General features: G+C 40.6%; 1 protein-coding gene across 1 annotated transcript; it reads left to right on the plus strand.

Moving 5' to 3' along the window:
• The first annotated feature begins 325 nt into the window (after positions 1 to 325).
• gna12a (guanine nucleotide binding protein (G protein) alpha 12a) lies at positions 326 to 27,695 on the plus strand. The gene is made up of 6 exons (XM_033624365.2): positions 326 to 1,074; positions 7,533 to 7,751; positions 24,476 to 24,526; positions 24,621 to 24,821; positions 25,116 to 25,322; positions 27,168 to 27,695. The coding sequence occupies exons 1-6, from the start codon at positions 757 to 759 to the stop codon at positions 27,327 to 27,329; spliced, it is 1,158 nt and encodes a 385-aa protein (XP_033480256.1). The 5' UTR covers positions 326 to 756; the 3' UTR covers positions 27,330 to 27,695.

Consider the following 27,695-nt stretch of genomic DNA (forward strand, 5'->3'; position numbering starts at 1 on the left):
ATTGACAGCAAGGCCAACCAGTGTTCCTGTGGGCCTGGAGAGGACATAACGATTCTTGTTTTCTCATTTAATTACAAACTAATGAAAACATAGTTAGGACTTTTAGGCTACCATTTCTGTCAGTAGATGCTCCTACATCCTACACACTGGACCTTTAAGTTGCTTTCAGTCAGGAGTTGCCTCAGGGTGTCAGTCCCTCTTTAATGTGTCCGCGTGCGCCCCCTGACGGTGATCCCCGGTACAGCACCGGCGCCCTCCTCTCCTCAGTCTGACCGTCCGTCCCACCGCCGCCCGCAGGAGCTGCTCTCACTCCGCTGCCCAAGTTCACAAACCGCTGGCTGTGTGTGAGTGTGGAGAGGTTGTCCCCGTGTGTGTGTGTGTCTTCTTACTATTGTTTTGCTTCAGATGGACAGACTGACTTCTGATCAACTTTATATCTGTCCTCAGACCAGGATTCAAACATTTAACTTGTTTTTAACATTTCTGGATCATAGCCGGTTTTGTTTCCTCTCTGTCCGGATTGATTTTTGTTGATGGCGCGGTCTAACCAAGATGGACACGGATTGTCTGCCGGTTGGAGAGTAGATAACGTTTTCACCCATTAAATCTAAATGTAGACTTTGTTTAATTATCCTCTGTAAAGCTTTTATTCACCAGGTGGATGTAACCGGACCGGGTCATTTCCACCCCAGAGGTCACATCCTATAATGAACATTCTCCCACTGAAGTTTCGGTGAACTCTTCCCACGACTCGCCATGTCGGGAGTGGTCCGTACCCTGAGCCGCTGCCTGCTCCCGGCCGAGGCCAGCCGGGACCCGGGCAGCAGCAAGGAGGGGAGCCGGGAGAGGGACGCGGCGCAGGAGCGGGAGGCGCGGCGCAGAAGCCGGGAGATAGACGCGATGCTCGCCCGAGAGAGGAGAGCCGTCCGGCGGCTGGTCAAGATCCTCCTGCTCGGGGCCGGGGAGAGCGGAAAGTCCACATTCCTCAAACAGATGCGCATCATTAACGGGCAAGAGTTTGATAAAAAGGCACTTCTGGATTTCCGGGACACTATCTATGAGAATATACTGAAGGTAAGCACAAGGTTTCATGGGAACTAAACAGCCTGGGGCCTTCAGGCAAAGTTTACAGCCCCTCAGAGCAAAGTTTAAACCACCACACTTATGATTTGAACTGTGAACTCCTGCTTTTGTCTTTTTGTTTCTTATTTAAATGCATGTTTGTTGAGAACTCCATTTCAAACAAATAAAGATTAACTGAAGGATGTGTGAGGAACATTTAGGAGACGAGAAAAGTAGTCGATTAATCAGCCTGTGGAGATATATTGACTAGAGCTGAAACAATTAGCCAATTATTAGATTAATTCTGCATTTAAGTCATTTTTCAAGGAAACATTGTCAAACCTTCACCATTTCCAGCTTCTCAAATATGAATATTTGGTGTTTTTTTAATCATTTATAATGGAAAATGTAATAAATTTGAGTTTTTGGCTCAAAATGATGGGCTCTGGGAAACTGTGACAGGCATTTTTCACTCCCTCTGACATTTTAGAGCCCAAAAGATTGTTGATTAATTGAGGAAATAGTCCGCAGATTAATCATTAGTAGAAATAATCAGTATTTGCAGCTCTAATATTGACATTTTCATCCTACAGTTAAGGCTCCCACTCACAAGCAGATATTCAAACACACAGAGAGGTTTGTTGACATAGTACATATTTTTATCCTGAAGTGTGTGTGTGTGTGTGTGTGTGTGTGTGTGTGTGTGTGTGTGTGTGCGTGCGTGCGCGCGCTGCCCCCTTTGTTTGCTGTCATGGCTGGGCCTCCTTCACCAGCTAACAATACCAGACTATTCCTGAGGGATGAGCACATCCGCCCCGAGTGCCACAAAGCCCAGACAAGGATGATAAGAGCCTGCACTTCTACACAGCCGAGGCAGTATACAATACCCTCCCCTCAATACCAGCATACAGTGGTGGCGCTGTCTCGGGCCACATCATGAACAGGACCCCACCCCCACCTTACCACCACTCGACCTCCTGAAAAGCACGCAATGCATGATGTGTAGGAGGGCAAGAAGGCAAAAATTGCAAATGAATGTTTTAGACAATAAAGGGCATCTTCTCCAGCACAGCATGATGCCTGGGTTACCTTGACCCACCATGTCTCATAACATAAGACACAATGTTACTGATAGGGTTGCAGATAACAGTTATTTTGACTGACGATTAATATATCTCTATCTAAATTTCCCAGTGAATCCAAAAATCATTTAGTCTATTAACTGTCACAAAATGGTGACAAACGTCCAAAGTGATGTCCTCTAATGACCTGTTTTGTCCAACCAACAGTCCAAAATCCAAAAGTATTCCGTTAACATTAAAATAAAATAAGGAAGGAAAATCAGCAAACAAAGGTCAGATTATTTCTATGACTCATTAACTGGTAGATTATTTTCTTGACAAATTATTTCCACCAGATGTAAGCCTGAGGAAGTGTGCACATGTGTGTGAGAGTGTGTATCTGTCTGTCCACAGCTAATCTCACAAACTACTGGACCAATCAGCCTAATATTTTGTGCTCAGCTTTATGACTGTATGCTGTATGTATGTAAAGACCTCTAGTGGTTGATAGGAGTGGGGAAAAATTTGATACAGCATTGTATCATGATATTTGTGATTGATGATTAAGTCAGTTGTTTTTGTATCTTCACTGCCATCTTAACTGTGAGGTAGTTGGGAGGGACAATTCCACCAGTTGTAGCTGCGCGGGATGCTTTGCTGCCTGGCAGAGACCGGCCCTCTACTGAGTGCACCTATCTAGTTGATGCTTATTTGGACCATGAACATATCTGAAATTTTGAAAAGTTTCCATCACAGTTTCCCAGAGACCCAGTTATTGTTTCAGCACTTATGATTAGGTAATATGAAATGGCATAAAACATACATCATAAACAATTTATTGTCCACCACAGAGAAGATACAGGAATCAGTAGCAAGAAACAACATGTCCCAGTTGCACATTGACCGTAAATTATAATGGGCGTTAAAATGACTTAGAAATACAACATTTACCATGAGCACATAATTGCCAGTGTTTCATGACACCATAAACTGAGGATGAGTCCCTCAGTAAAGCTCAGAACAGTGAGTGTATTCAGAGGGATGATGCCCGAACACTGGTGTCAGGATCAGCCTCACCTGTTGGGTGCAGAGGACCGCCTCCCATCATGGGAACCTAATGATGGAGCACGAGAACAAAGCTGAAAGAGAACACACAGATGTGTAGCACAATTAGGATTATAAAAAATAAACAATAAAGAGGTGGAGTTCAGGTGCGGTCCCGCTGCTTCAGTCTCAGTAATTACACCTCCACCAGCAGATAAATCTCTGACTTAATCCTTGTCAAAGTTGACTTATTCATTTCTCATGAATTAAAGTGAAACTAAGGAAACTACTGGTCCTTAAGTAACTCTGTTAAGTCTCGAAATCAAGTGTAGGTTTGCTGAACAGCTATCACTGATTTAAAAAGCTGCACCTCTTGGTTAGAAAAGAACGTAAAGAATCCTTTGTCTTTTATCCACTTTATAAATAGAGCACACAATGGTTTAAAGTTTGTCATGATCAGTTTTTACCTTTTTATCAGTACTTCTTAACCAAGTGTTTCCCCAACAACTGTGTTCAAGGCGGAGACCAGTGCAGAAGATGGGGCGGACATTAAAGCAGGAAGGGAGCCACCTTGTAATTACACAATAGTGATAAATGAAACAGAGCTTTTTTCAGTCCCAGCCAGCTGCCACCGTAGGCGACTGCTAATAATACCACAGACCACGTCATGACTGTGAGGATAGAAGTCCGGTTCAGGTTTTCATGTTTTTCTAGCCCCATGTGGTGAGATAATCCTGAGGGCCAGTGACACATAAGACAAATACAGAGAGACGGTCTTTTGTCTCTCTAGCTCTCCTTTTTTTTTTAAAATTCTAGACTCAACTTAATCTGTAACTTTTCATGTGAACAACCAGTTGCAATACTTTGAGTGAGTCCCCCCACCAACGACGAATGGCTTTTCACTCCACCTTTGTGTGTGGCTGCTTGGATCAAGTATAAACTATATTATCATGTGTCTGGTCATGTGTGTATTTGTCTGTCCGCAGCTCTCAAAAACTACTGGACCAATGAGCCTCATATTTTGTGTGCACGTATATGACTGCTTCTTTAAGGATCTCTCATGGTTGCAGTGATTCATAATTCTTAAGAAGTCTGTTTTATTTTTTTTATTTTTTTTTTATTTAATTTTTTTTAAGATATTCCCTTGGCCATTTTTTGCCTTTAATGGACAGGACAGTCAAGTGTGAAAGGGGGAGAGAGAGAGGGGATGACACGCAGCAAAGGGCCACAGGCCGGACCCGAACCCCGGCCGCCGCGGCAACAGCCCCGCACATGGGGCGCCCGCTCCACCACCAAGCCACCGATGCCCCGAGAAGTCTGTTTTATTGAATGTTTTGTGCCATCACTGACTGCTGACTCCTCACCCCTCTTAACCAGCCACACAACAAACCTTACCCTAGTCTGTCGCAGGCCACATTTTGTCCCTCGTCATGGTTCAAAAACTGACATTCATAGAAAAGTTTGGTTTTATTTTGAAGGGGCGCATCGGCACATTAATTCCATACTGATACGTTCCACTAATGTTAGGCATGATATGAGATTAGTTAGTCCCTGTGTTTGTCATCTTCGCTACCATCTTGACTGGAAGGGAGCTGGGAGGGACAATACTATTGGGCCCAGCTCTTCATAGTCCGTTTGTGACCTGGTTTTGTTCCGTCCTCTGAACAGTGTCATACCACACTGGAGTGTTTTGCCTCCCTGATTTTGTAGACTTGCAGATTTTGTTGATTTGGTCATTTTTCCTTGATTCCCTTTATGGCTGTATTAATTATGTTTATTATTATTATCTCCTACTTTGTTGTACCCTGGAAATCCAGAGTTCTCGTGAGAGCGCAATTTGAATTTGCTCAGCGAGTCACCTAAATCTTTCTAGATTTGGGTCTGGATTTCCAGGCTAACTTTGTTGTGCTGTAGCCTACAGACAAAGTTAATGCAGTGAAAAGTCCAGTTATGAACAACATGGATCAAAGATTTGTGGCTGTGTTTTAGTTATTTAAAATACACACATCCTCATAATTACATTGTAGGTTATCTATATTTCACATACAGTCTGTTAGTAGGATAAAATCGATCTGCTCTGTGCAACACACTGCAGCTCTGTCAAAAATAGACAAGGCGTGTATCTTTATTAGCTTCCGGGACGCTTCTGAGACTCACTGCTGCCCGTCTGCTGAAAAGAATTTCCTAGAGTGGCTGCAGTCACTCCACTGATTGCACTTTCCTGTCATATACTTGACTCACTTTTGATTTGAAACACTTTGTGGTTTGAGTTTACATCCTATGAACCACTTTTGTTTTAGTACAGCCGACAGTTGAGAGACAGAGGCTGCATCTTTAAAAGCATGCAGTCCACATAGGTGTGTCCTTCAGAGAAAACTTACTGCCTCACTGAAACCAGAACTAATGTAGCTTATATTTGTGCAGTCCTTATCATCTCGTAAAAGTTATTATCACCCATAAGTCCTCCGCAAACAGACAACAAAATTTAAATACCAGTGTTAAATTAGGATAAAGGCAAATTATAGTGGAGTTTACAACAGCGGTTGTGAAACTGGATAATAGTCCACCAGAGTAAAGGTTAAGGCATTTATATAACACCCATTTATCTGTAAAGTAACACAGCCAAAAAGAGGAAAGAAGAAAAAGACTGTTTATGCACAACTTTCACCATATACAGAGTCATTGTATTCTTCTTTTCTTTTGATCAGTCTAGTAGTCCAAGTGGCATATTTATTAAGAAGTGATGACAACTTGGATGCAAATATCTGCTCAACTATGTAAGTCAATTAGGATCACAGATGGCTGCATTTCTTGCCAATAATATGGAGGGGTATTTGAAATCTGACAACTTGTTATAGTTTTGTTGTATTTGGTGTAGAAATGCAAACATGATGACACACTTACTGACTTCTCACTGACAGACAGATGTTCCAACACGCAGGCATACAGGAAAAGATATGGAGACATGATTATAGACACTACAAATGCAGAGTTGAGTGAACTGATAAAAATGTCGATGATGATTACACAGGCAATAATCATGAGTGGATGTGACTCAGGGTTCACTCACAGTGACTCTTCAGCATGCTGCTGTTGGATCTGTACGTCGTGTCAGATTGCGGTTACATGTGTGTCTTTGTGTTTAACACCAGTTTTATTAGTCTTACTCATTCTGTAAAAACAAAACCATCAGTACTGAAAAGAAAAGTTTTAAGCGAGGGATCAGGCTTAAAAACACACCAGTTAGTCACAAAGGAGCATCACAGTCAGACTGCACACACACACACGCACATAGCAGAAGGATGAGCGATGATTTCTACAAACTGTCACATCGTCTTTTCTTCTTTTTCACACCCACACCTCCTGTCGCACACCCATCTATCTGAGGAGGGGGAATCTCTCTTTGAACTTTGTTGTCTGAGATTTCTTCCAGATTTTTTTCCACGCTCTCTTTTTTTTTCAGAGGATTTTGAGCTGGGTTGGCAGCTGTTCACGTTGTGGGCCTGTAAAGCCTCATTGAGTGCAATATTAAGCTGTGCAAATAAACTTGACCAGACTTGACTATTGCACAAGGGTTAGGTGGTCGTGACTCACTGACACACACAGATATACTCACATCCGTTAACCTGCTGTGACCTTTGAAACGCCTCAGAGTTTACCAATATTATTTGCTGCTGAGTCCTCTGTTGATTCAATCAATACATAACACAAACACTTTAAAAATACAGCAGAGTCTGAACTTTGAGACGCTGTGGAAGATGCCTCTCATTAAGGTAAATAATAAGCCAAAAACATGTAAGCAAAGAAAAAATGTGACAGGTAAACAAGCAACAAAACAAACAGATAAAATACTAGAAGTAGTCAGTCACAAATAAAAATTGTTGTGCATAATAGACTTTATATTTTTGATTCACTGCCAAACAAACTGCTGAATTGGAGCAATTAAAAGTAATGGATTCAAGAAAAGTGTCATAAATTAAAGAAGGAGACACAAAACATTAAGTCGTCTATCTGTCTGTGTGTGTATTGCTTAGTTTGATCACTCAGGAGGAGACCTCCCACTCAGATCAGTCCACACGCCTCTCCTCAGAAAACCACCAGCAGCCACACATGCTTATGTTTGAGTGTGTATGTGTGTGTTGGACACATGTGCCTCCCTCTTAAAGTTACTCCATGTTTACCAGTAACACTAGACTCCATGTTGACGTTTTTCCCAGGAAGCACCACATGCAGTAGGAGTTTTTTTTTCCTCCGTGTGGTCAGGAAATATTTGTACAATATTGCTGACATTAGAAAAAGCAGCTGTTACGCTGCTTCACCACATTCTGGCTCATGTGTTCACGCTCTGACTGTGTGTTTCTGCAGGGCATGCGGGTGCTGGTGGACGCCCGGGATAAACTGGGCATCAGCTGGCAGAGCTGCGAGAACGAGAAGCAGGGCATGCTGGTGATGTCGTGGGAAGGACGAGTGGGCGGCTCGGGGGTCGAGCCAAGTGAGTTTCAGCTGTATGTGATGGCACTGAGCGCGCTCTGGGCGGACGCTGGCATACAGGAGGCCTACGCACGACGGTCTGAGTTCCAGCTGGTGAGTAGATTAGCCCTGTAACACACAGTTCAGCCCTCTCAATCATCTTCAGGTTGTTATTCAGTTCGTTCCAAGTCTTTATTGAGGCTATGTAGTGTTTACACTGTTGCACTACTCCATCAAACTTGAGGCAAGTCTTGAGGCTTCTATTGAGGTTCTTGAATGAAGATTTGAGTGTTTATTGGCATATTTGATCATGTCATCACCCTGAAAAAACAAAATTCTTAAAACAAAATCCTCAATTTGAAAAATGTTAATCATCTAATTAAATGAGTTACTCTTTTTTAATTATTAAAGGTCCAGTGTGTAGGATTTAGGAGGATATATTGGCAGAAATTAAATATAATTTAATAAGCATGTTTTCATTAGTGTATAATCACCTGAAAATAAGAGTCTTTTTTTTTTTTTGTAACCTTAGAACACAGGGAGCAGATCCTCTTTCATTGAGTGCACCATGTCACACTGCCATGTTTCTACAGTAGCCCAGAACGGACAAACCAAACACTGGCTCTAGATAGGTCCATTTGTGTTTTTTGTGTCGGCCACCATCGTTAGCAGCCCCTCCACATCACGTGCATCGGAAAAACACTGATTCTTTAATGTGAAACTGCTTTATTGAGATAAGGTAAGGTAAGGTAAGGTAATTTTTAATTCGTCCCACATGTGGACATTTCTGATATTACAGTAGCAGAATGAGATTGCAAACAGGAAGGATCAGTAGAAAAAAATAAAATACAAAGCCATATATAAGTAGGTAAAATAAGTAAACTGTAACAAAACAAAAGAGCAGTATAATAATCAAACAGTATTAAAACACAAAGCCATATAATAAGAAAGCATCAGAAAGAAGCAGAACATAATAAAGAGACAGACTGAATGACTGATTTTACATTATTGATCAGTGGAAGAATAGATATTGCACAATTTAACAATACTGATGTTGCATCTGAGTCATTGATTGTTAGCAGCAAAAATAAAAGCAAGATATAATAATAACTTATTCAGTGTTTTCCTGGGTATAAATCACCAGGTCTGTTTGGGAGAGGGACAGACCTCTGTGGACAATTTAGCTCCTGGTAAAAACCTCCTGAACAACAAACAGAAAGATTCTCACTGGGAGAAGTTTCAGCTGGTTGCAGTCTGTAATCCTCACTGCTAAATGCAACTAAATCCTCCTAAATTTTACACACTGTTCCTTTAAATCAACTTTCTTAAATGAATTAATATAATATAAGGTGCTGTTAAATTGCTGATAGACTGCCGATTAATACAGGTGCCTGACTCTCTTTGTGTGCGACAATTTATCTGCAGTGAAAATGTATTTTAAAGGCTTTGTAGGCATTGTATATCCAATATGTGCGCTATTGTTCAACATACATTTGTGTAAATAAACAGTTGTTTGTATCTTTTCGGATGCACAGCGCTGTAATAACCACGTCATTTCCTCAGAGCCTCCTTGCCGATTCGAGATGTCTAACCAACCTCAGCTCTACCATCTATTTAAAAATAATTTCATAGCTTATTAATTACAGCCGGCAAAGTGAAATCTTACATACTTACACTTAAGTTAAAGCTTTATTGACATTACATGGCTGTCGTGATCGCTGTCCATTATGAATGTTGTCCTCTACCACACTGTATTGTTGCATACTGGAATATTTAATCAGAAATAGCATGCAGTTCACGTACTGTAGGTTTCATACTACACATACTAAACATTCTCAGATACTGTTTTAGCATACTAAATAGTATGTACGTATTGAATGCAAACAGTCATGCAAAAACTAGACTTTGAATGTCAGTGAATGTTATAAATGAAGCTCTAAACTATTCAGTACAGCCCTACTTGTGCATGAATTCTGCACATGTACCCAAAATTCAGATTGACTTATTTGGTCTGTTTGGAAATTTCAGGATCCTCTAGTAGATTTTATAACGACATTCAGCAGGGATTGAATGATGTTTTGATGGCACAGAAACAGTTTTAATGATGGCTGCTTGTGAAAGATGGATGATTGTGACAGTTTAAAGATAAGATTCCCCCTGGGCACCTTGGTAGCTCCCTTGGTGGAGTGCATACCATTAAGACTCAGGCCTTGTTGCTGCAGCCTGGGTTCGATTCCAGGCCTCTGCTGCATGTCATCTCTCCTCTCCCCTGCCTTTCTCCTCAGCTTTCACTGTCAAATAATGACAAAAATGTTCTCTCCACCTTTTTTTTTTATAATTCAGTCTCATATTTAGGATTGATAAATGACAAACATGGTATTGTGGCTCCATTGCAAAAGTTGAAGCCATTTCCGACACCAGGACGAAACAATTTAACAATGTCAGACTATCCTTTAAGACTTTAAATAGTCCGTCAACTACTCATGCAGCAGTCTGAAAGTCGCTCTAGAGAAAACGTCCCAAACTCATTCAGTATGTCAAAAATAACCTGTTACTGTACGCCAAATCTTCCCATGACTGTCCGAATAAAAAACCAGCCTCCAGTACATTTACTTACCAGAAGTCATGATCAGTCAGAGATTACTCACTGGCTGATGCCTCACATTTTATGTGTCTCATAGCGAGAGTATCCAGTGAGAAATCCATTTGATTATCAGTGGGAAAATGTTTTTATTTATTTATATAATTCTTTTCTGTGTCAGTGTGGTGGCAAAGTATTAAGTTAAAGTCAATTCTCCATTAGAGCAACACCAGATAACATCCTGGAGCTGAATACAGCTCAGGACCTTAGTCGCCCATCAATACTCTCCAGACAGTGCTTCTGTCTCACTCGACTGTGAGCCGTCACATTGAGGAATAATGCCACATGAAATAACCTCTAATAAAAAAAGAAACTTGCACTGTGCACGTTTACCGGTTTTGTACCCCCAGTTCCATAAATATTTCCACATCACTTCAGTGACGTCAGTAGTCTGGAGTCGCAGATATCTGCACAGTAACTGATTTACCACAGCCAGTAGACACAAAGCTAATAATAACTGACAAGCTCGAAACTTCAGTAACTGGATAATATCAGAAATGTTTTTTACCTGTCAGCTGGAGAAAGAAGTCACAGCGAAGGAGCACTGCAGCGAGCAAAGCCTCTGAAAGTATTTATTGTTTTTTTTTTACTGCATAACTTACCTCGCTCATGTTTTGGTGTTTGGAGACATTCCAAAGATGTAATTATTTTTCTCTTGACTGGAAATGGAGTCGGTGAAGTGGAGCCCTGTGGAGTTTCATCTGCCACGCTACACTGCACCGAACACAATCTGAAACGGCTCGTAGGCTGCAGTGTAATTCCTTTTCCCTTTTAACCATAATATATTAAAAGCATACTGATCAAAAACATCGGGTTGCACTCATCACTGATCCTCGTATTGCTGTATAACCAGCCACATTGGATAAATGGAAAATAAGGTAGTTTTTATTTTTTATTTCTTCAAAACAGGCACCCAAATATCAGAGTGACCTGAAAGCCTCAAAATCATCATCAAAATTTACATAAGGTGACATGTTTTTCATTTTATTTCTGCAGGATATAATTTAGGGAAACTACCTGTCAGACAGGACAAAGTTTTGAAGGCTTGTCTCTGCTGCCCTGCCATTTTGTAATTTAGGCCAGTAAGACATTTAAACCTCAGCCTTAAAGCTGTTCAAATCAATATTTTGAATATATATTTATTTACAATGGATGTGTGTTGTGGAGTGACAAACCTACAGATTGTTTCACCATAGAAATAGAATGAGAGTAGAGCAGACATTCCCAATCAAATCAATGTAGCAGGATGGTCAAAGCAGCGGACATTTTTATGTATCATTGTCATTGTAACCGTTGAAGCGGCCTTCCTTAGGTACATACCTTTGTATAAAGAAACCAACTTGAGGCAGGTTGTGAATTCACTGAAGTGAGGCTTTGCAGCAACGAATGAAGTGGAGTAGTCATGTTACTCTTTCAGAACAGCAGTCCGTTGCTTTTAAAAGATTTCCTGTTTCTTTTGTTGCCATTAATTGTATGTTCGTTGAAGCATGACGTACTGTAGCTGCATCCAAAGAACAAGAGAGAGCCACTGCTCAGTGTACAGCTGTTAGGTGGGAGGATAAACAGCTTGTGGATCCACATATTTTTACATCTGACTCGGTGAGTGAAGGGTTTTGTAGGAGCCATGATTTCATTTGGAAAGGAATAGTTGTGTGAGATTTATACGTTTTGGGTTGGTTTATATTTTTATGTTTTTGGTCAGTGTTTTGGGATATTATTATTTATTTATTTTTAGTGATTGCAGTTATTGGGAGAGTCGGGTCACATGTAAATGGCCGCTGACACTCATCATCTAAATGAGCATCTGATCTTCACCTTTATGGGGTTTTTTTGGTTGGAGTGAGAGTGGGTTGCCGTATTTTTTGTTGACCGCACTTTTCTTTTCGCTGTGATCATCCTAATTATAAGTCTGTGCACGTTATATTAAGTTTTGTTGGCGTGTCAGACAAGTTAACTAGGCCCAGCCTCGGCCTTTCAGCAACTTTTAGTTGGTTTCCTTCAGTCGCTACAGGTTTATTTTGACCAAACCTGAGCTGATGGTTGTTGGAACAGTGAACTAACTAACTGGATGACTTACAAAACTAACTAAGATGGGTAAGGTGAGCTTTATTTTATTTCTGTCAAAGTTCGAATGAAGTGTGTTCAACAATGAGCTAACAAGGCAATGCTAGTCTAAGTGTGATGAAAGAGAGAAACTTCGAATAGTGTATGGTTGTATTTTTAAGTTTCATAAGGAAAATAGGTGTCGGAGTAGTCAGAAGAAGAGTTCTCAAACCAATGAGTGTGACACACTTTACAGGCCATTGAAAACAATTTTCTTTTGTTCTAGTCAAATGACCAAATGTTAAATGTCGTTTCTACTTTTTTTAATGTCTTTTTTTATGATTATCACAAAATCTGTTGCTGAGGACAAACACAGTTTTTCTCAGCTCTGCGGAGCTTCGTGGCATTTTTCAGCTCATTGTGTTGGTTTTACAGCTCTTATTTTTACTGTCTTCAGTTCACTTTGACCACCAGGCTCTAAATGCTCACTATACACTGTCTGTCCAGCACCAAACAGCAGACAGAAGAAGACGAAGAAGATATACCTTATTAATCCCTGAGGGGAAATTCATTTTTTTCACTCTGTTGTCATACACACAGGCCCGAAATACACACACATGCACAACGGAGAGATGTCAGAGTTAGAGGGCTGCCTTGGACAGGCGCCCTGAGCAGTTGGGGATTCAGTGCCTTGCTCAAGGGCGCCTCGGCAGTGCCCAGGGGGTGAGCTGGCACTTCTCCAGCCACCACCTGCATGTAGCAGCTTAAGAGTCCAACATTTCCTTCAGGAGTTGGTGGAGACCAAAAACAGAGTTAAAAGAAGAGTGAATACTGGCCAGAAACACAACTGCTTAATTATTATGTGGAAAAATCTCCATGTTTAGAAAGAGTAATATTTAGACCACCTCTGTCTCTGCTGCCTGAAGTGTACCAAACAAACTGAGACTTGTTTGAAGCAGCCACTTACTGTAGTTTAAAGATCATTTAGTGAACAACAGAACAGCTGGAAACCACTTAGTATTACAAGTAACTCTATAAGTGTGTACAAAAGTGCCGTGAAGGGCCAGACAGACTGTTAATGACACTTAACGTTTCAACAGAATGTCATGAATGATCATTAACCATATTGTCAACATAGCGAATGTCTCAAAGCGTCAACAGCTGCTCTTTTTGTCAGTGCAGTTTGTGTCAGCTGTAGCATCTAGTTAACATCGTGCTTTATGAGTAACACAGCAGCTTCACTTTCTGCTGGAGGCTGTGTGTTTGACCTTTTACCTTGTTGCTCATTTATCAGTGACAAAACTATCTGGAGTCAGACAGAAGCCACTTCCGTCCCTCTCTCACTTAACATACTGTAAGTGTGTGTGTGAGATGTCAGTGCGCAGCTCTGGGTCAGACTGCCTTGTCTTATCTGGAGTCGCTGTATGATAAAGCTGGTGTTGTACAGCTGCACAGACTTGCAGACATCATTCTGGCCCAAAGGATAAGGCGGGTGATTTTCTCTATTTTTCTTATTGTCTACAAATTCCATGAAAAGACTAAAACTACTGAGCAAATATTATCTGTGTATCCAAAGTCTGATATATTGTATTCCACTGAGGCACTGGGTGACATGAGCAACAGTAGTTTATTTGGAGTCAATCCCACAAACGCCATCCTGCTGTGTTAAAGAAAAATGTTTGTGTTTGTCAACCGGGGTCATAATTTCAAAATTATGGCATTACTGATGAGTTAGTCATACTGATTTTGCTCTCGACTTCTGTTGTTGAAATTCTGGAAATGTGACTCAAATGAAACAAGCAGCGTGAGCCTCATTACTCTTAATTTTCTCAATTTTCCTCAAATCACAATTAGAAATGGTTTATTGCCAACTGGTGATTTGGTTCATAACAGTAAACACGGTGCAAAAGTATAAAGACAAAATATAAGATAATAAAGGAACAATAGAATATTAAATAAGAATATGCAAATAATAAGTCTATTTTTTAAAATTTACGAAGTAGGGGTGCACTATATCATTTCATTCATGATAATACCAGTATAATTTTCAATATCATATGAAAACTTCATGTCAAGATACTTTGATATTTTGACCTCTTGACATATTGATGTCATACTGTTACCCTCGGCAACAACAAACATGCTTGAAAGCGAAAGTATCACTGATTCCGCGGTGGCACCAAAAAGAGGAGCAGCTTCAGTACTGTGGAATAAACTGTGGCGTACTGAACGTATCATGAACAGCCGCAGACTTCTCAGACTCTTTGAGAGAGTTACCATTCAGAGGGAACTCATTCAGCGGCTCCTCCGGCAGCAGCACATCCTTTTCCCTCTCCTCTCCCAACTTCTGTGTGCACATGGGAGTCGGTATTGTCAAGTCACAACTCCGTCATTTAGCATTTTGCTAAAAGAAGGAAATCACCTGTTGATTTAGATCCCAGGATACATTTTTTGCATTTGGGAGCTGCTTCAATGTGTAATTAGTGGTAGATTTTAGTTTGTTGAACTTTTAATATTGTATACAGAATCTGAATCTCACTCTTAGTTACTGTTGTTGTTTACAAACTAAAGAAATTAGATATCATTTTAGTTTTTACTGAATATTTGAAGGTAAACTGTTGGCAAAAGTTGGCTGACATGTAAAACTATATCACTTATTTTGTTGCAGTTCTATTTTCTTAAATGAATAATACTTTGTTTAAAACTAATTTCTTATATTGTCAAGAAAATCATTATCACAAAAATGAGCTGAACAGGCAGCTGTTAAATGTACTGGGAAGTTTCTGCAGAAATACAGCTGGGCGATATGAAGAAAATCAAATATAACAATAGTTGTAACCAAATACTTCAATATTGATATAGCAACAATACTGTAGGGTTGACTATGCTGACTGTGCTTTCACAAAATATTTACACAATGAGATTTGTGATAAATAATCATCAGTAATGTGGATATAATGACTAAAAGCAAATAATAGAACAGCTACAACAGTCTGGGAGGTTCAGAAAATTACATTACTTTACTGTAATGCAGCCTTTAAGACCAGTGCTGTGTCTCAAATCGCGTACTTCTGTACTTACACTTAATATTTTGAGTGCATAAGTGCGTTCACGCTGAGAAGTATGGAAAAATGCAGTGCACTATGAGTACTTGGATGGTGCACTCAAAACGGTCAAAAAGTTGAGTGTGGAACTATGGACACTTCTCGCCATGGTCGCCATCTTGGCTACGTAGCGGAAGGGGAGGGACCATTTTTCAAACAGGAAATGGCGGCCGAGGACTGTGTGACCGCGAACATCGCTGCATTGTACAAATACATGTGTTTTTTGCACTAAGAACCACTATACTGTTGTCGGGTATAAGCCAGCAGTATGTTTATTGGGTTAATTTAGCGGTCTGTAATGATTTGGTACCGCGAACGATAATGTGAATGCTAATGCTAGTTTGCTAACTAGCTAATTTGCAGTCGTCATGTCCAGTAAGCGCATAACGGCCGTGTTTGGTTTGAGACAACACTACCCTGTCGAAATTCGCGCACTACGCCAATAAGTACATAGTGCACATAGTATACTGCATAGAAGTATACTAATGGAAGTATGTGATTTGAGACACAGCACAGGAAAACATAACATAAACATATCCAAAATCTAAGACGATATCTTGTCTCATATCATAATATCAATACAATATCTACATATTGCTCAGCTCTCCCCAGAAGTACATCTTTCTGCAGTTACCCAGCATTACAGCTAAACCAGGAGCGACATTCTGTGATAACTTTAATATGATGTATGTAAAATGCAACCTCCTCCGGAAAACCTAAGGAAGCAAAGTGCAGTTTTCTCTGATATACACAAACAAAACTGCAAACCCAACACTTTTGTTTTTGCTCCCATTATTCACAAGCTGAAATAGAACATTTAAGACTTTTTCTATGCACACGAAACTCTTGTTTCTCTAAAATTTTTGTTCACAAATTAGTTTAAATTCATGTTAGCGAGTACTCCTCCTTTTGTAGAAGAAAGAGCAATGCCCTCCAGCCAGTTATTTTCAAATCAAGATCTTTTTTATTGTGTGTTTTTTTTACATTGTAGCACCAGTCCAAACACGTCCAACAGAAGATACAAAAAGAAAGAAAACTTAACCCCACCCCATACCAGACATGCACATATCCATTATACATAGCCAGATATCCAGAAAAGGAAAATAAACAACACAAATAAATTGAAATTATGGATTGGTTACATTTTCATGCTGTCAGCTTCCATATCCTCTGCAAAGGCTAGAAAAGGCTTCAAAATAGTATGAAATTTCCAAGTAAAACCTTTGACAGTATATCTAATCTTCTCCAATGTAAGATTTTACGTCTTCCCTGATCCATTGACTGTAAGTTGGTGTAATATGGTGTCTCCGTTTGAACAATATCAATCTCTTGGCCAGAAGAGAGCAGAGGGCCAACATGCTGGTTTCCTGACGACAGAGAGGAGCGTCTACCGGCGCCACACCAAACAGCGATGGCTCCACTGTTTTTCCAAATATTTTAGAGAAGCTCTCAAAGATTAGTAAAGCCTTGAACACGTCCAAAATGTGTGCAACTGAGCGACTGGAGCCTGCCTGCATCGATGACATGTGGGATCTCTGTCAGCTTTAATCTTAGAGAGTCCAAGACATGTTGAAGAGAACATTCCCTGTGTTATTTTTTGCCAAGTTTCCTTTGAAATCGGTTCATCTTAGTCTGTTTCCAATTTGTTTTTAAGTATGTTGAAACGTGTCAAATTGTGCGTGTTCAGTAGTTTGTGAATTTCTCACAGTGTGTTTTGTGACTGATTTAGAGTTGTGTTTAAACCAGTTTTGCTGGAGTCATGTTTCCTGAATCTATACAGTGGAGGTGGCAAGTGCAAAGTTAGCATGACTCATAGTCAAAAATGTCATAATGATGAGAATAAGATGTAGTTTAAACAAATGTAGGAGATCCCTTGAGGCTCTGTGGCTGAAAAAGCCCCCAAAATGCAGTCTTTGCTTCTGTCAGAAAACTAGGGACTCACTTAGCTTGTATCACTCAGCTTGTTTTCAGAAATGAAAGTATATATTTGTAACTCTCTCTAAACATTTACAACTTCAGTAGGAACCAGTGTGCTCGAGTGTCACTGACAGGGTAGAGACGCTGGAAAGTATTAAGACATTGGCTCGCGCTGTTGTTGGTTTTGGTATTTTCATGGGGTTTGTTGACAATAAGAGAAACACAGAAGGACGCCAGCCGTATGCTTTTCAAAGTAAGAAAAACCAAAATGTCTACTGCGGAGTAAATGTGCTGAGTTAGACGCTCTCCACCTCCCCCCTTTCTCTCCGCTCTCTGAGAGGTTTTCCGGGGATACCACAGTCAGCTTTTCCCAGGCACGGCTGGAGCAGGGCCACGGGCTGACGGGGGGGAGAGAGAGGGAGGAAAGCGAGAGGAAGAAAGAAAGGGAGTGGAAAGTACAGAAGAGCAGCAGCGAGGGAGAAGTGGAGATAGTGAGAGAAAAAAACAAACCAAAAGCAGGGATTTTGTTTACTTGTTCTGTGTTCCCACCACACCCAGATAACGCGTAGTTTGATATAGGACATAAACACCAAAAACCTCCTCTGCTTGACACAAACAAGGCTGTATATCACGCTGTGACAGTGATCTGCTGCTGTTGTCTTCAGCGGCGCAGACATCCTGAATAAAGGAGGCATGAGTTCAGACTGTATACTGTGTGTCGGGAACTTTGAAGCCCTGCTAAGATGTAAAGAGCCTATAAAACACAGGCACACACACACCATATGGCCGACTATATGAGGTTTCATCCTGCAAGACTCAGCTGCTGCTGCGCTGCATGAATTAATACTGTATGTATAGTGTGTAACTTTATCTACAAGTGTTTACAGAGTGGAAAAATCTTTTTTCTGTGTGTCCCCACATCTGGATTTGGGTGTTGTGTTTCCTTTTCTACCGTTCTGCCAAGCATCCTCGTGTGTGTGTGTGTGGGTGTATGCCGATGAGTGTGATGGACCGAACATTGTTCCCATAACAACCAAATATGAATTGTCATATTTACTGATAAAGTTTTTGTCTTTCAGTTTGAGAAGTAAACCATAATTCTGGTTTTATTACATCTTAAGTCTTATTTTCATATTTCCCCCCATCATTTCGATCAGTTTTGACAACACTGCTGTCTGGAAACACAGTAACATCAGTACAACAAAGTGGATCTGAAGTGAAGCCTCATTGCACAGAATGACTGCATGTACGCACAAGTACAGAAGGTCAAAGTTGAACCAGGAAGTTGGTCTGTAATCTGACAGTTGAGTCACAGCTATAACATTTGCCTTCATTTTCTCTTCCAGATAAGTTTGACTAACCTCGATGTTAGTTTAAAGCCTCCCCGACTGTTTGACAGTTCCTGCTTTTTGAGCCGACTTCTTTTAGTGCCGTTGTGTTCCCAGATTTTAGCAATTAACTTGGCAAGTACAGTGATATCATCACTGATGATCATTGCCCAGACTGTGGCAAGACCCACATTGTACTAAACCAGAACTATCCAGTCAAGAGAAATTAAGTAATTGTAATTATATGGTTAATTATGTCATTATCATTTACAATTATAGCTAATATAACACACAATACATGTATGAACAGTGTAGTGCTGAAACAATTAGTTAATTAAAGACATAATAAGCAATTTTTCTACATTAAACTGTCTAAAAAAGTCTTGACCAACATTATATATTTTGTTGAATTGTGTACTTACATTTTCTGAAATGTTTCCAACAACGTTCAAACCCATAGAAATCTTTATTTAATCAAGCACATGGTCCGTGTTATTTGTCGCCGTTGCCTGTCACTGACATCATATCCCCTTTGCAAATGCATCACAGTTGTGGTCGTCTGCCAGAACCTGTCATGAATATCATTTGCCTTGAATCCAGTTTTAAGCCACATATTTTATGATATACTTTTTAGATCTTAATTATTGTTAACTATATGTTTTAATAGGATAAAGGATTATGTGTCATCAACGTCCAGATCTTAGTTATCAGAGAAACAGCAGAGCAAACGTTTGTGGCAGCTCAGCTCCAGCCCCTGCTGTGCTGAACAGCATCAGAGAAACTGTTTTATTCAGTGTTTTTACTAGTTCAAATCACTGGGTCTGCTTCTTTTCAAGAGGAAGATACCTCTTCAGATAATTTGGCTCACGCTTAAAACCTCCTGAATGTCGGTCTTTTAACTTAACAGAGAAAAAGGTGAGCACACATTATCAGGAGCTGGACTCTTGACCATCTGTGACCAGTCAAACAGCTCTGGAGAAACACTGTATCATTAAACTTTTTCATTATTATTATTTAGCGGGGTTTTTTTACTTCACCAGTTTAAATCACCAGGGGTCTTATTTATAAAACAAAAAACAAAAATGGCGTGCACCAAAAAATATTCGACGATTTCTACAAGCGTCCACCTCACCATCTGCGTCACCAATTTCCCATCTCCAAAATGTTCGTAAGCATCAAAGTTTCTCCCATGAAGTCTGTTTTTATAGATCACAACAATTTTGCATGGGAAGCTATGGTGGGAAGTGGCGTACGCCTATTTCAGGCCTGGTTTTGTGCATATGCAACGTTTATAACAAGGCACACTGAAGGAGTCCTAACTGGGAGAAATTGACTGTAATGACGGCACTGCTCTGTCTTTTGTTACTGTTTTGATTTAGACCCCTAGCATTAGTCAGTCATAGTGTTGAGGTTGTAGAGCATTTTATCCAATTTTAAAATTTGCTTATCTTTCAAATCTATAATCAAATTAGTTTTCAACAATTCTAGGGAACAAAAGTCAGATTACATGTTTTTTCTGTTATATTAAGATCCACAATTCAAAGAAAAAAAATACATTGTAAGTTTTCCAGATACATATTAGTTAAATGACTCATCTGATGATAGTTTTGTGTATTATAAACAAACAGGAAATAAAAGACTTAACAAGCTGAACTAACTGCTGATATAAAACTGCTATCAGAGCATACACAACACTTTCGATCATTTATCAAACAAGCAAAAAATACCAAACATTTGGTTCTTGAATCTGATAATTGGCTTTAGAATATATTTAAATGTCGGGCTGTTGTTGGACAAAACAAGCTATCTGAAGACGTCACCTTGGACTATTCACAACATACTCATTTTATTCCCAAGGTAACTTAATATACCATCGTAGTTTGTAGTGACAGGACGGGAGTGGTCAAACAATTGCAGCATAATATACCTGTGACCACACACACACATGCACGCACACACACACGCACACGCTGCAGAATGTGAGCTTATTCAGGTCTTTGCTATAATAAAGCCCCTAATCTGCCCATACACGCCATGAATGGAGACATTCCTCCAGCCTTACTCAACCACACACACACTCACACACAGATCCAGACACACACACACACACACACACACACACACACACACACACACTTGGGCCTACCTACACTATAGCAGTACACAAATTTAAACCCTAAACTTTGCAGTTTTCTGTCAAACTGATTGAACGCAATCAGTGAAAACTCGGTCAAATCCATCTCTGACATGTAACAACCAGGAAACGCGACCCCTGAGCGGGTGAGATGTGACCCCGTGTCCCCCCACCGCTGACCTACAGTGTCACAGTAATAGGAAACACAAAGCCGGGGGACTCTGATTGGTTCAGCTGGACGTGAACAGGAGGAGGGGCTGGTCGGAGGGAAAAGCAGGGAGAGGGGAATTCCCAGAGATGAAGGGATACGCAAATACAGACAGAGACACACACACGCACACACACACACACACACACACACACACACACACAAAGATAATTTCCACAGACGCTTTAACTGCCATCAGCAGAAATGAAACAGCCTGACGCAGTGGAGGCATCAAACTAAATATCAAAATAAATTTATTTTGATTAGACCAAGGACGAGTTTTTCTCTCGTGTAATGCAATCTATAACTGATTAGACTAAAATATAGCTCTGTGTGTGTGTGTGTGTGTGTGTGATGTGCTGAAATGACTTTGTAACTGGGTTCTGTCTGACTCGCTAATCCCTCCCTCCCCCATGTCTCTCCCCACTGTTTTCACACACACAGCTGTTTCCTGTTGAATGTGTGTGTGTTTAAGAGAGAGATGGAGGGAGGAAGAGGGACGCATTTTCAAACTATTGTTGGGAATCATACATGTAAAGAAGTATACCAAAACTAAAGTTTCAGTTTTACCCAGTTTACACACCTAACAGCACAGAAAACCATTGTGTAAATCACGCCGCTGTGCTTCAGAGAACCAAGTGTACCTCTGCTGCTGCTTGAGGACGCCTACTGGTTTCCATTATTTTCCAACAAGTACTGAAATCAATTAACAGCCTCTTAAAACTTTGTTGAGCTGTGTTATCCATTACAGTGAAGATCAGACATTACCACTGAACAACAGTGAAGCAGTGATAGAAACGAACGCAGACTTGATGTCTCAAGTTTCAAGCATCCGCTAATTGATTCTTCATACTGAACAGAAATGAAAGGAAACTGCTGCTTGCAACAGCTAAACTGTGCAGCATGTATTCAGAAACAATCTGCAAAAAACCTTATGTACATGTGATATACAGGTCTTGGCTGGTATGTTCCACCAACTGAAAGAAGATTAGAAACATGTTTGATTTTTATGACTGGAATCAGGAATGTCTGCATCATGTGCTGGGAGAGAACTTCATGTTAGGACACAAAAATTCATGTTCTCGAGGGGATTTCAGAGGCTGCCGTCTGATGCAACTTCAAACTTTCATCCAGTTTGTTGTACACTTCTCGTTCGAGATGTGCTTGTTTCTGATTTTAAAGACTTTTAAACATCTGTGTACGTTGCTGAAAAAAGTTATCACAGTGTGGGATGTAGTGGTGAAGGTAACTCAGTAGATTTGCTTTACTTTACTTGAATATTTCAGTTTTATGCTTCTACTCCACTACATTTCAAAGCGAAAGGGTATTGTGCTTTTTACTTCACTACATATATTTGATATAGTTACAGATTCAGATACAAAACACCAACGCGTTGGTGTTTTTAATGACTCTTGCCCATTAAATAAAGGCTTTTTAATTTTTCCAAACCGACCTGGTTGCCTGGACTTTGATTCTTTATGCCTTCTGATTTTTTAACCCTTCCATGAGCACCGGTGGTTTGAGGGACACCAGCAGCACTCCTGTTATCCTTTTTTTCTAGTCGCTAACTTTGTCTGCCTGCTATTTGGTGTGGGACATGTAGGGCACAGTGGGTTTATCAGAGCTTTTCCATGAAAAGCAACTGTTGCTGCTGGAAACAAGTTTGATGAGAGCAAAGTTTGTAGGTCAGAAAAACAAAAATAATGCACTAAAAGACAGGAAGAGAGAGGGAAACTATAGAGTCACATGTAGCTTTGTAACTACAAGAGAGACTTTCCAAATTAGAAGCTTATGTGGTTAATTTATTGTCTTCCTACAAAGCAGGGTTGCACAACAACTAAATGGGAGTTGTAGTCCCTTCATGCTACACACACACACACACACACACACACACACAGGAAAAACAGTCATTTGATCCGTTGTTTATATAAAAGTATTGATTAGTGCAGCTTTAATGTGAGTTTATAGGACTCACCACATCAGTACACCAAATGTGATTATGAGACAACGCCCTGATAAACTCATGGATCATATAAACCCAATGATCTACTTATTATCCCGTTATGTCACTTGAGTCACTTTAGTTCAGAGACTGTGCTGTCGGTCGAGCCTGTCCATTGAAGGAGCCTCTCAAATCACAAAGGCTTTCATTTATGAAACAGAAGTACAACACAAAACTGGGCACACGGTCGATTCCACACAAAGCTCGGCATTTATCAGAGTGGACATTAGGGAAGGCTACGATCAAATCTCATGTCAAGTCTCAGCTTGTGTACGCAAGTTTGAGTCAGTGTGGACTTAGAGTGCAGCGTGGTAAATCAGGCTGAGGTGGAGAATTGTAATTAGACCATACTCTGACTGTCATCTAAGTATCTGCAGCCACATTTTAATCACCTTAAAAATGTATAGTCACTGCCTGGCTTTGTGGGACTGGCTCCAGGTTGTCGTGCCTGGCTCTATGTGAAACTTTTCTTTTTTTAAAAAAAAAATCACTGACAAACCAAAGCATGTTTATATCATTTATCATTAAAACATAATTAAATAGAAATAAATAAACCCTGCAACAGGAGCCTAAGTGATTAAATTTGTATCAGTGTCTGGGTCAGACACGCATCTCTGTCTCTTCCACTAGCTGTTATTCCCCGAATTGAAGCAGACCTGATATGCGCGGCCACACGCTCCTCGAGTTGGGTCAATTATAATCTTTTATATGAATATTATAACAATATTAATATTATGTAATATATAGGCTATATCATTACTATATGTAGGTCAAGGTTCCAACCTCAAGTTTAGCTGTCCACTGCAACGCTGTTGACCGTAGCAATGATTTCTTTCCATACTGCATTTTTCCGACCTCCTTTGATGCCACTTTTCCTGCAGCCAGATAAAACCAGTTGGTTAAACTGGAGCTGGGACATCAGCATTTCCATTTCTAGCTCCGAGAAGTCTTTCCTCTTGGCCGTATTATGCCTCTTGATGTTGTAAACTCTCAGGGCGAGGCCTCTAAACGGAGAGTATATCGGGGCGGGATATGTTCATGAAGATTGTTTTCATCAGCCACATTTATCAACACCTGATCATTCCTGCGCTGCGATGGTGAGATAAGAACGTTTCATGGATCACACGCAAACCCTGTCATTAGATGATTATAACTCTCAGATCTGGGTTTGTTTGTAGGATAAATTGATAAGAGTATGCCACAAATATGATAATGATGCTGACATGATGATGTTTGGTCATATGGTTTCTGTCATCTGTATCTGATTGGGGAGAAGGCATCGACTGATGTATTATTAAATCAATAAGCACGATATGACAGCTTCCATTGAATGTGAAATAAATAAAGAAGAAATACAAGAACTGAAATTGTTGTAATAATCAGATAAAGTGCTGTAATTTGATTATTTGGGTCTTTTAAGTTGGGGAGTTGCCTGATGTTTTTTTCCTCCTCTTTCTACAGAGTGAGTCAGTCAAATACTTCCTGGATAACTTGGATCGTATTGGTCAACTGGTGAGTCACAGCGACTTGTTAAATCTCATGTGCTTTTTGGATTTCTTCACCTCTTTCACCTTTGTAAGAACACATTGTATCTTCTCTTTTTCAGAACTTCATCCCGAGCAAGCAGGACATTTTGTTCGCGAGGAAGGCGACAAAAGGCATCGTCGAGCACGACTTTATCATCAAGAAGATTCCTTTCAAGATGGTTGACGTCGGAGGGCAGAGGTCCCAGAGGCAGAAGTGGTTTCAGTGTTTCGACGGGATCACGTCAATACTCTTCATGGTGTCATCGTCCGAGTATGATCAGGTAACCTCCAGGCACATTTCTGATCACGTTGCGCTGATGTTAGTCAGACAGTGATCATTAATCTCCTGATTCTTAGAATTACAAAATGGATGAAAAATCATCAGAGAGACATTTGAGATCTACACAAAGCTCTCTTTGTGGTTGGCTGATGAAACTTGATTGTTCCCTCAGTCATGGCTCCGGTTCAAATCAACAGTCATATGATGACGACTGAATCCGTAGTTCGTGCTCAGATAAAACCTGAAATAACCAAAGTGTGTGTGTGTGTGTGTGTGTGTATGTGTGTGATTGCAGGTCTTGATGGAGGATCGAAGGACAAACCGTCTGGTGGAGAGCATGAATATCTTTGAGACGATCGTCAACAACAAGCTCTTCCTCAACGTGTCCATCATCCTCTTCCTCAACAAAACAGACCTGCTGGTGGAAAAGATTCGCACGGTGGACATCCGCAAGAACTTTCCCGAGTTCAGAGGAGACCCGTGCAGGCTAGAGGACGTACAGGTACAAACAAACATACACACACACACACACACACACCAAAAACACAAAGGTTTTCATTGTTGTCACGGTTGTGAGGCAACAAACTTATTCCTCCTGCAAGTTGTTTTGTCGTTCTGCTCCTAATTTTCCTCCTGCTGTTCATAAGCCCAGTGTGCTTTCATACACACACACACCAATATCATGTGAATCAATGTACAATTTTACATACACAGGCTGTCGGTCAGTGCATTTACATGCACAAATGAAATTACATTAAACCAAACAAAGACAGCAACTGTGTGCTCAGTTGGGTGCCCTACCACAAAAATATAAATCAGTTAAAAGTGGAAAAGTGTAGCACAGTACTGAAGCAAACAATCCCTGTAGGATTCACAGTTTATTACATTATCATTGCTGACCTGTTTCAGCCATAGAAATCTCTCTGCGATAGATTTTTGGGATTACCACCTCCTCTGATGAGACCTCCTTTTGCAAAGCCAATAAAACAAAGGATGTTTTGGATTAACAGGCTCAGCATCATGGTCATAATGAAAGCTTTACTTTCACACCATTTTTACAATGATAATTGAATCTTGATGTATGATACAGCGGCAGTATTCTTCTTCTTGTATTCATGTCCGCTTCATTACTAGACTATGATTTCATAGAGTTACCAAGCTGGGTTTTCTGTTTTCTTCCCCTTTACTTGCTCCTTGTGGCCCTCTGAGAGTTTACACCCCAGATCCGTTGCACACCTGTGTTAATGAGGTCATTGCCTTGACTGTCATTTATATAACTGTTTTGCGGTTAACACTATTCATGCTCTGAGGTAGGATTGTGGAAAAGTGTCAGTGTGATATTTTAATAAAATGTGCAGCTCCAGGGTGCCCATTAGCTCAGCTGGTAGAGCAGGCGCCCCACGTATAAAGGGTTTATCCTTGCCACAGCGGCCATGGGCTTGATTCCAACCTACGGCCCTTTGCGGCATGTTGCCCCCCGCCCCCCCCTTTCCCTCCCTACCTTTCACGGTAACAACTGCCCTGTCAGTTAAAGGCAAAAAAACCCTTTTTCTATTATTGAGAAAACCAGGTTACACAAGAAATCGCTGCGCAGAAGGAAGCGTGCATTAGTTAACATTACATCTCAGCTGAGGGGGACACTATTAATGTTTTAAATCTCATGCTGTCACAAACACCTGACTCTCATCCATGAGTAGATGCATGCTTCCTTTATCACAGTGATACGGTTGGCGGGTGTAGTTCAGTAGAGAGACAACATGCAAGTGCTCACACGAAAGTCTGTGGATTATCTTGAGTAACCAGGTCATGATTTCTGGAAAGAGACATTGCTGCTGAAGTTTACACAAGCATCTTTTTGGCGCTTTGAGCACCACAAGCCAAGTGCCATTTAGTTCCATTATATCAGCGTGAAGGCAGACATCTTTACGGCTGTATTTTTTATTTTTGGGTGAACTATCCCTTTAAATGGAGTGTGTTTGGGAAGAGTTGACAGCGCAGTGAGAAGAGAAAAGACAGTCTGCAGTGAGGGAGCACACTGCTTTTCCTTTCAGCATAAATGTGTCTGAATTTTACAAATATTCCAGTGTTCAGTTCTGGAAACTTACTTGGATATTATCATTTATTTGAATTGAAATATTTTGAATATGAGGATGTATATACTTTTAATAATCTTTTCCTTTGATCCTTCCACCCCTCAGTGATTCTTTCTCTGTCTGATGTCTTTGTCATGTAAAAAGCAGATTAGAAACCTGGTTACCCGGTCAACAGATCGATTCTCATTTACATGATGTTAAAAAAATCTGCTCACTGTTGAAAACTGACTGTAACCCTGCTCTGCTCTCTCCAGGCGTTCCTGGTGCAGTCGTTCAGCCGTAAGAGGAGAAACCGGGGAAAGCCGCTCTTCCACCACTTCACCACTGCGGTAGACACAGAAAATATCCGCTTTGTCTTTCACGCCGTCAAGGACACCATCCTGCAGGAAAACCTCAAAGATATCATGCTACAGTGACCTTCACGCTGCAGACGACGGCTTCTCTGACTGTAAACTGTGAAACCGGCCATGAATCCAGGCGTGGAGGACGCCACAGCCCACAAATGCATATTAACACTGACCTGTGGAGCAGTCGGTTGATCCCACAGAGTGGATTTAACTGAACTCTGAACCTGTGGAGCCCTGAATTAACTCTGGATCATGTCGGCCCCCTGTGGAAACTGTGAGGGTCACCGAGGACAAGACCCTGCATTTAACCTGTATAAATGTGTGTGTGCTGGAAAGACAGTCACCTCCTTGTAGCGCTCAAGTGTTGTCGCCTTCATACACAGGTTAGAAAATGTTTATAAAAAGAAAAAAAAAACTAGAGAAAAGCACCAACTA

The sequence above is a fragment of the Epinephelus lanceolatus genome, chromosome 3 (assembly GCF_041903045.1).
Source record: "Epinephelus lanceolatus isolate andai-2023 chromosome 3, ASM4190304v1, whole genome shotgun sequence".
Taxonomy (NCBI): domain Eukaryota; kingdom Metazoa; phylum Chordata; class Actinopteri; order Perciformes; family Serranidae; genus Epinephelus; species Epinephelus lanceolatus.

Bases quoted from the DNA above. Each gene is read 5' to 3' on its own strand.
- gna12a (XM_033624365.2), top strand. From the start codon at position 757: ATGTCGGGAGTGGTCCGTACCCTGAGCCGCTGCCTGCTCCCGGCCGAG. The intron at 24,527-24,620 runs GTGAGTCACAGC...TCTCTTTTTCAG, and splicing joins TGGATCGTATTGGTCAACTG to AACTTCATCCCGAGCAAGCA. The intron at 24,822-25,115 runs GTAACCTCCAGG...GTGTGATTGCAG, and splicing joins CATCGTCCGAGTATGATCAG to GTCTTGATGGAGGATCGAAG.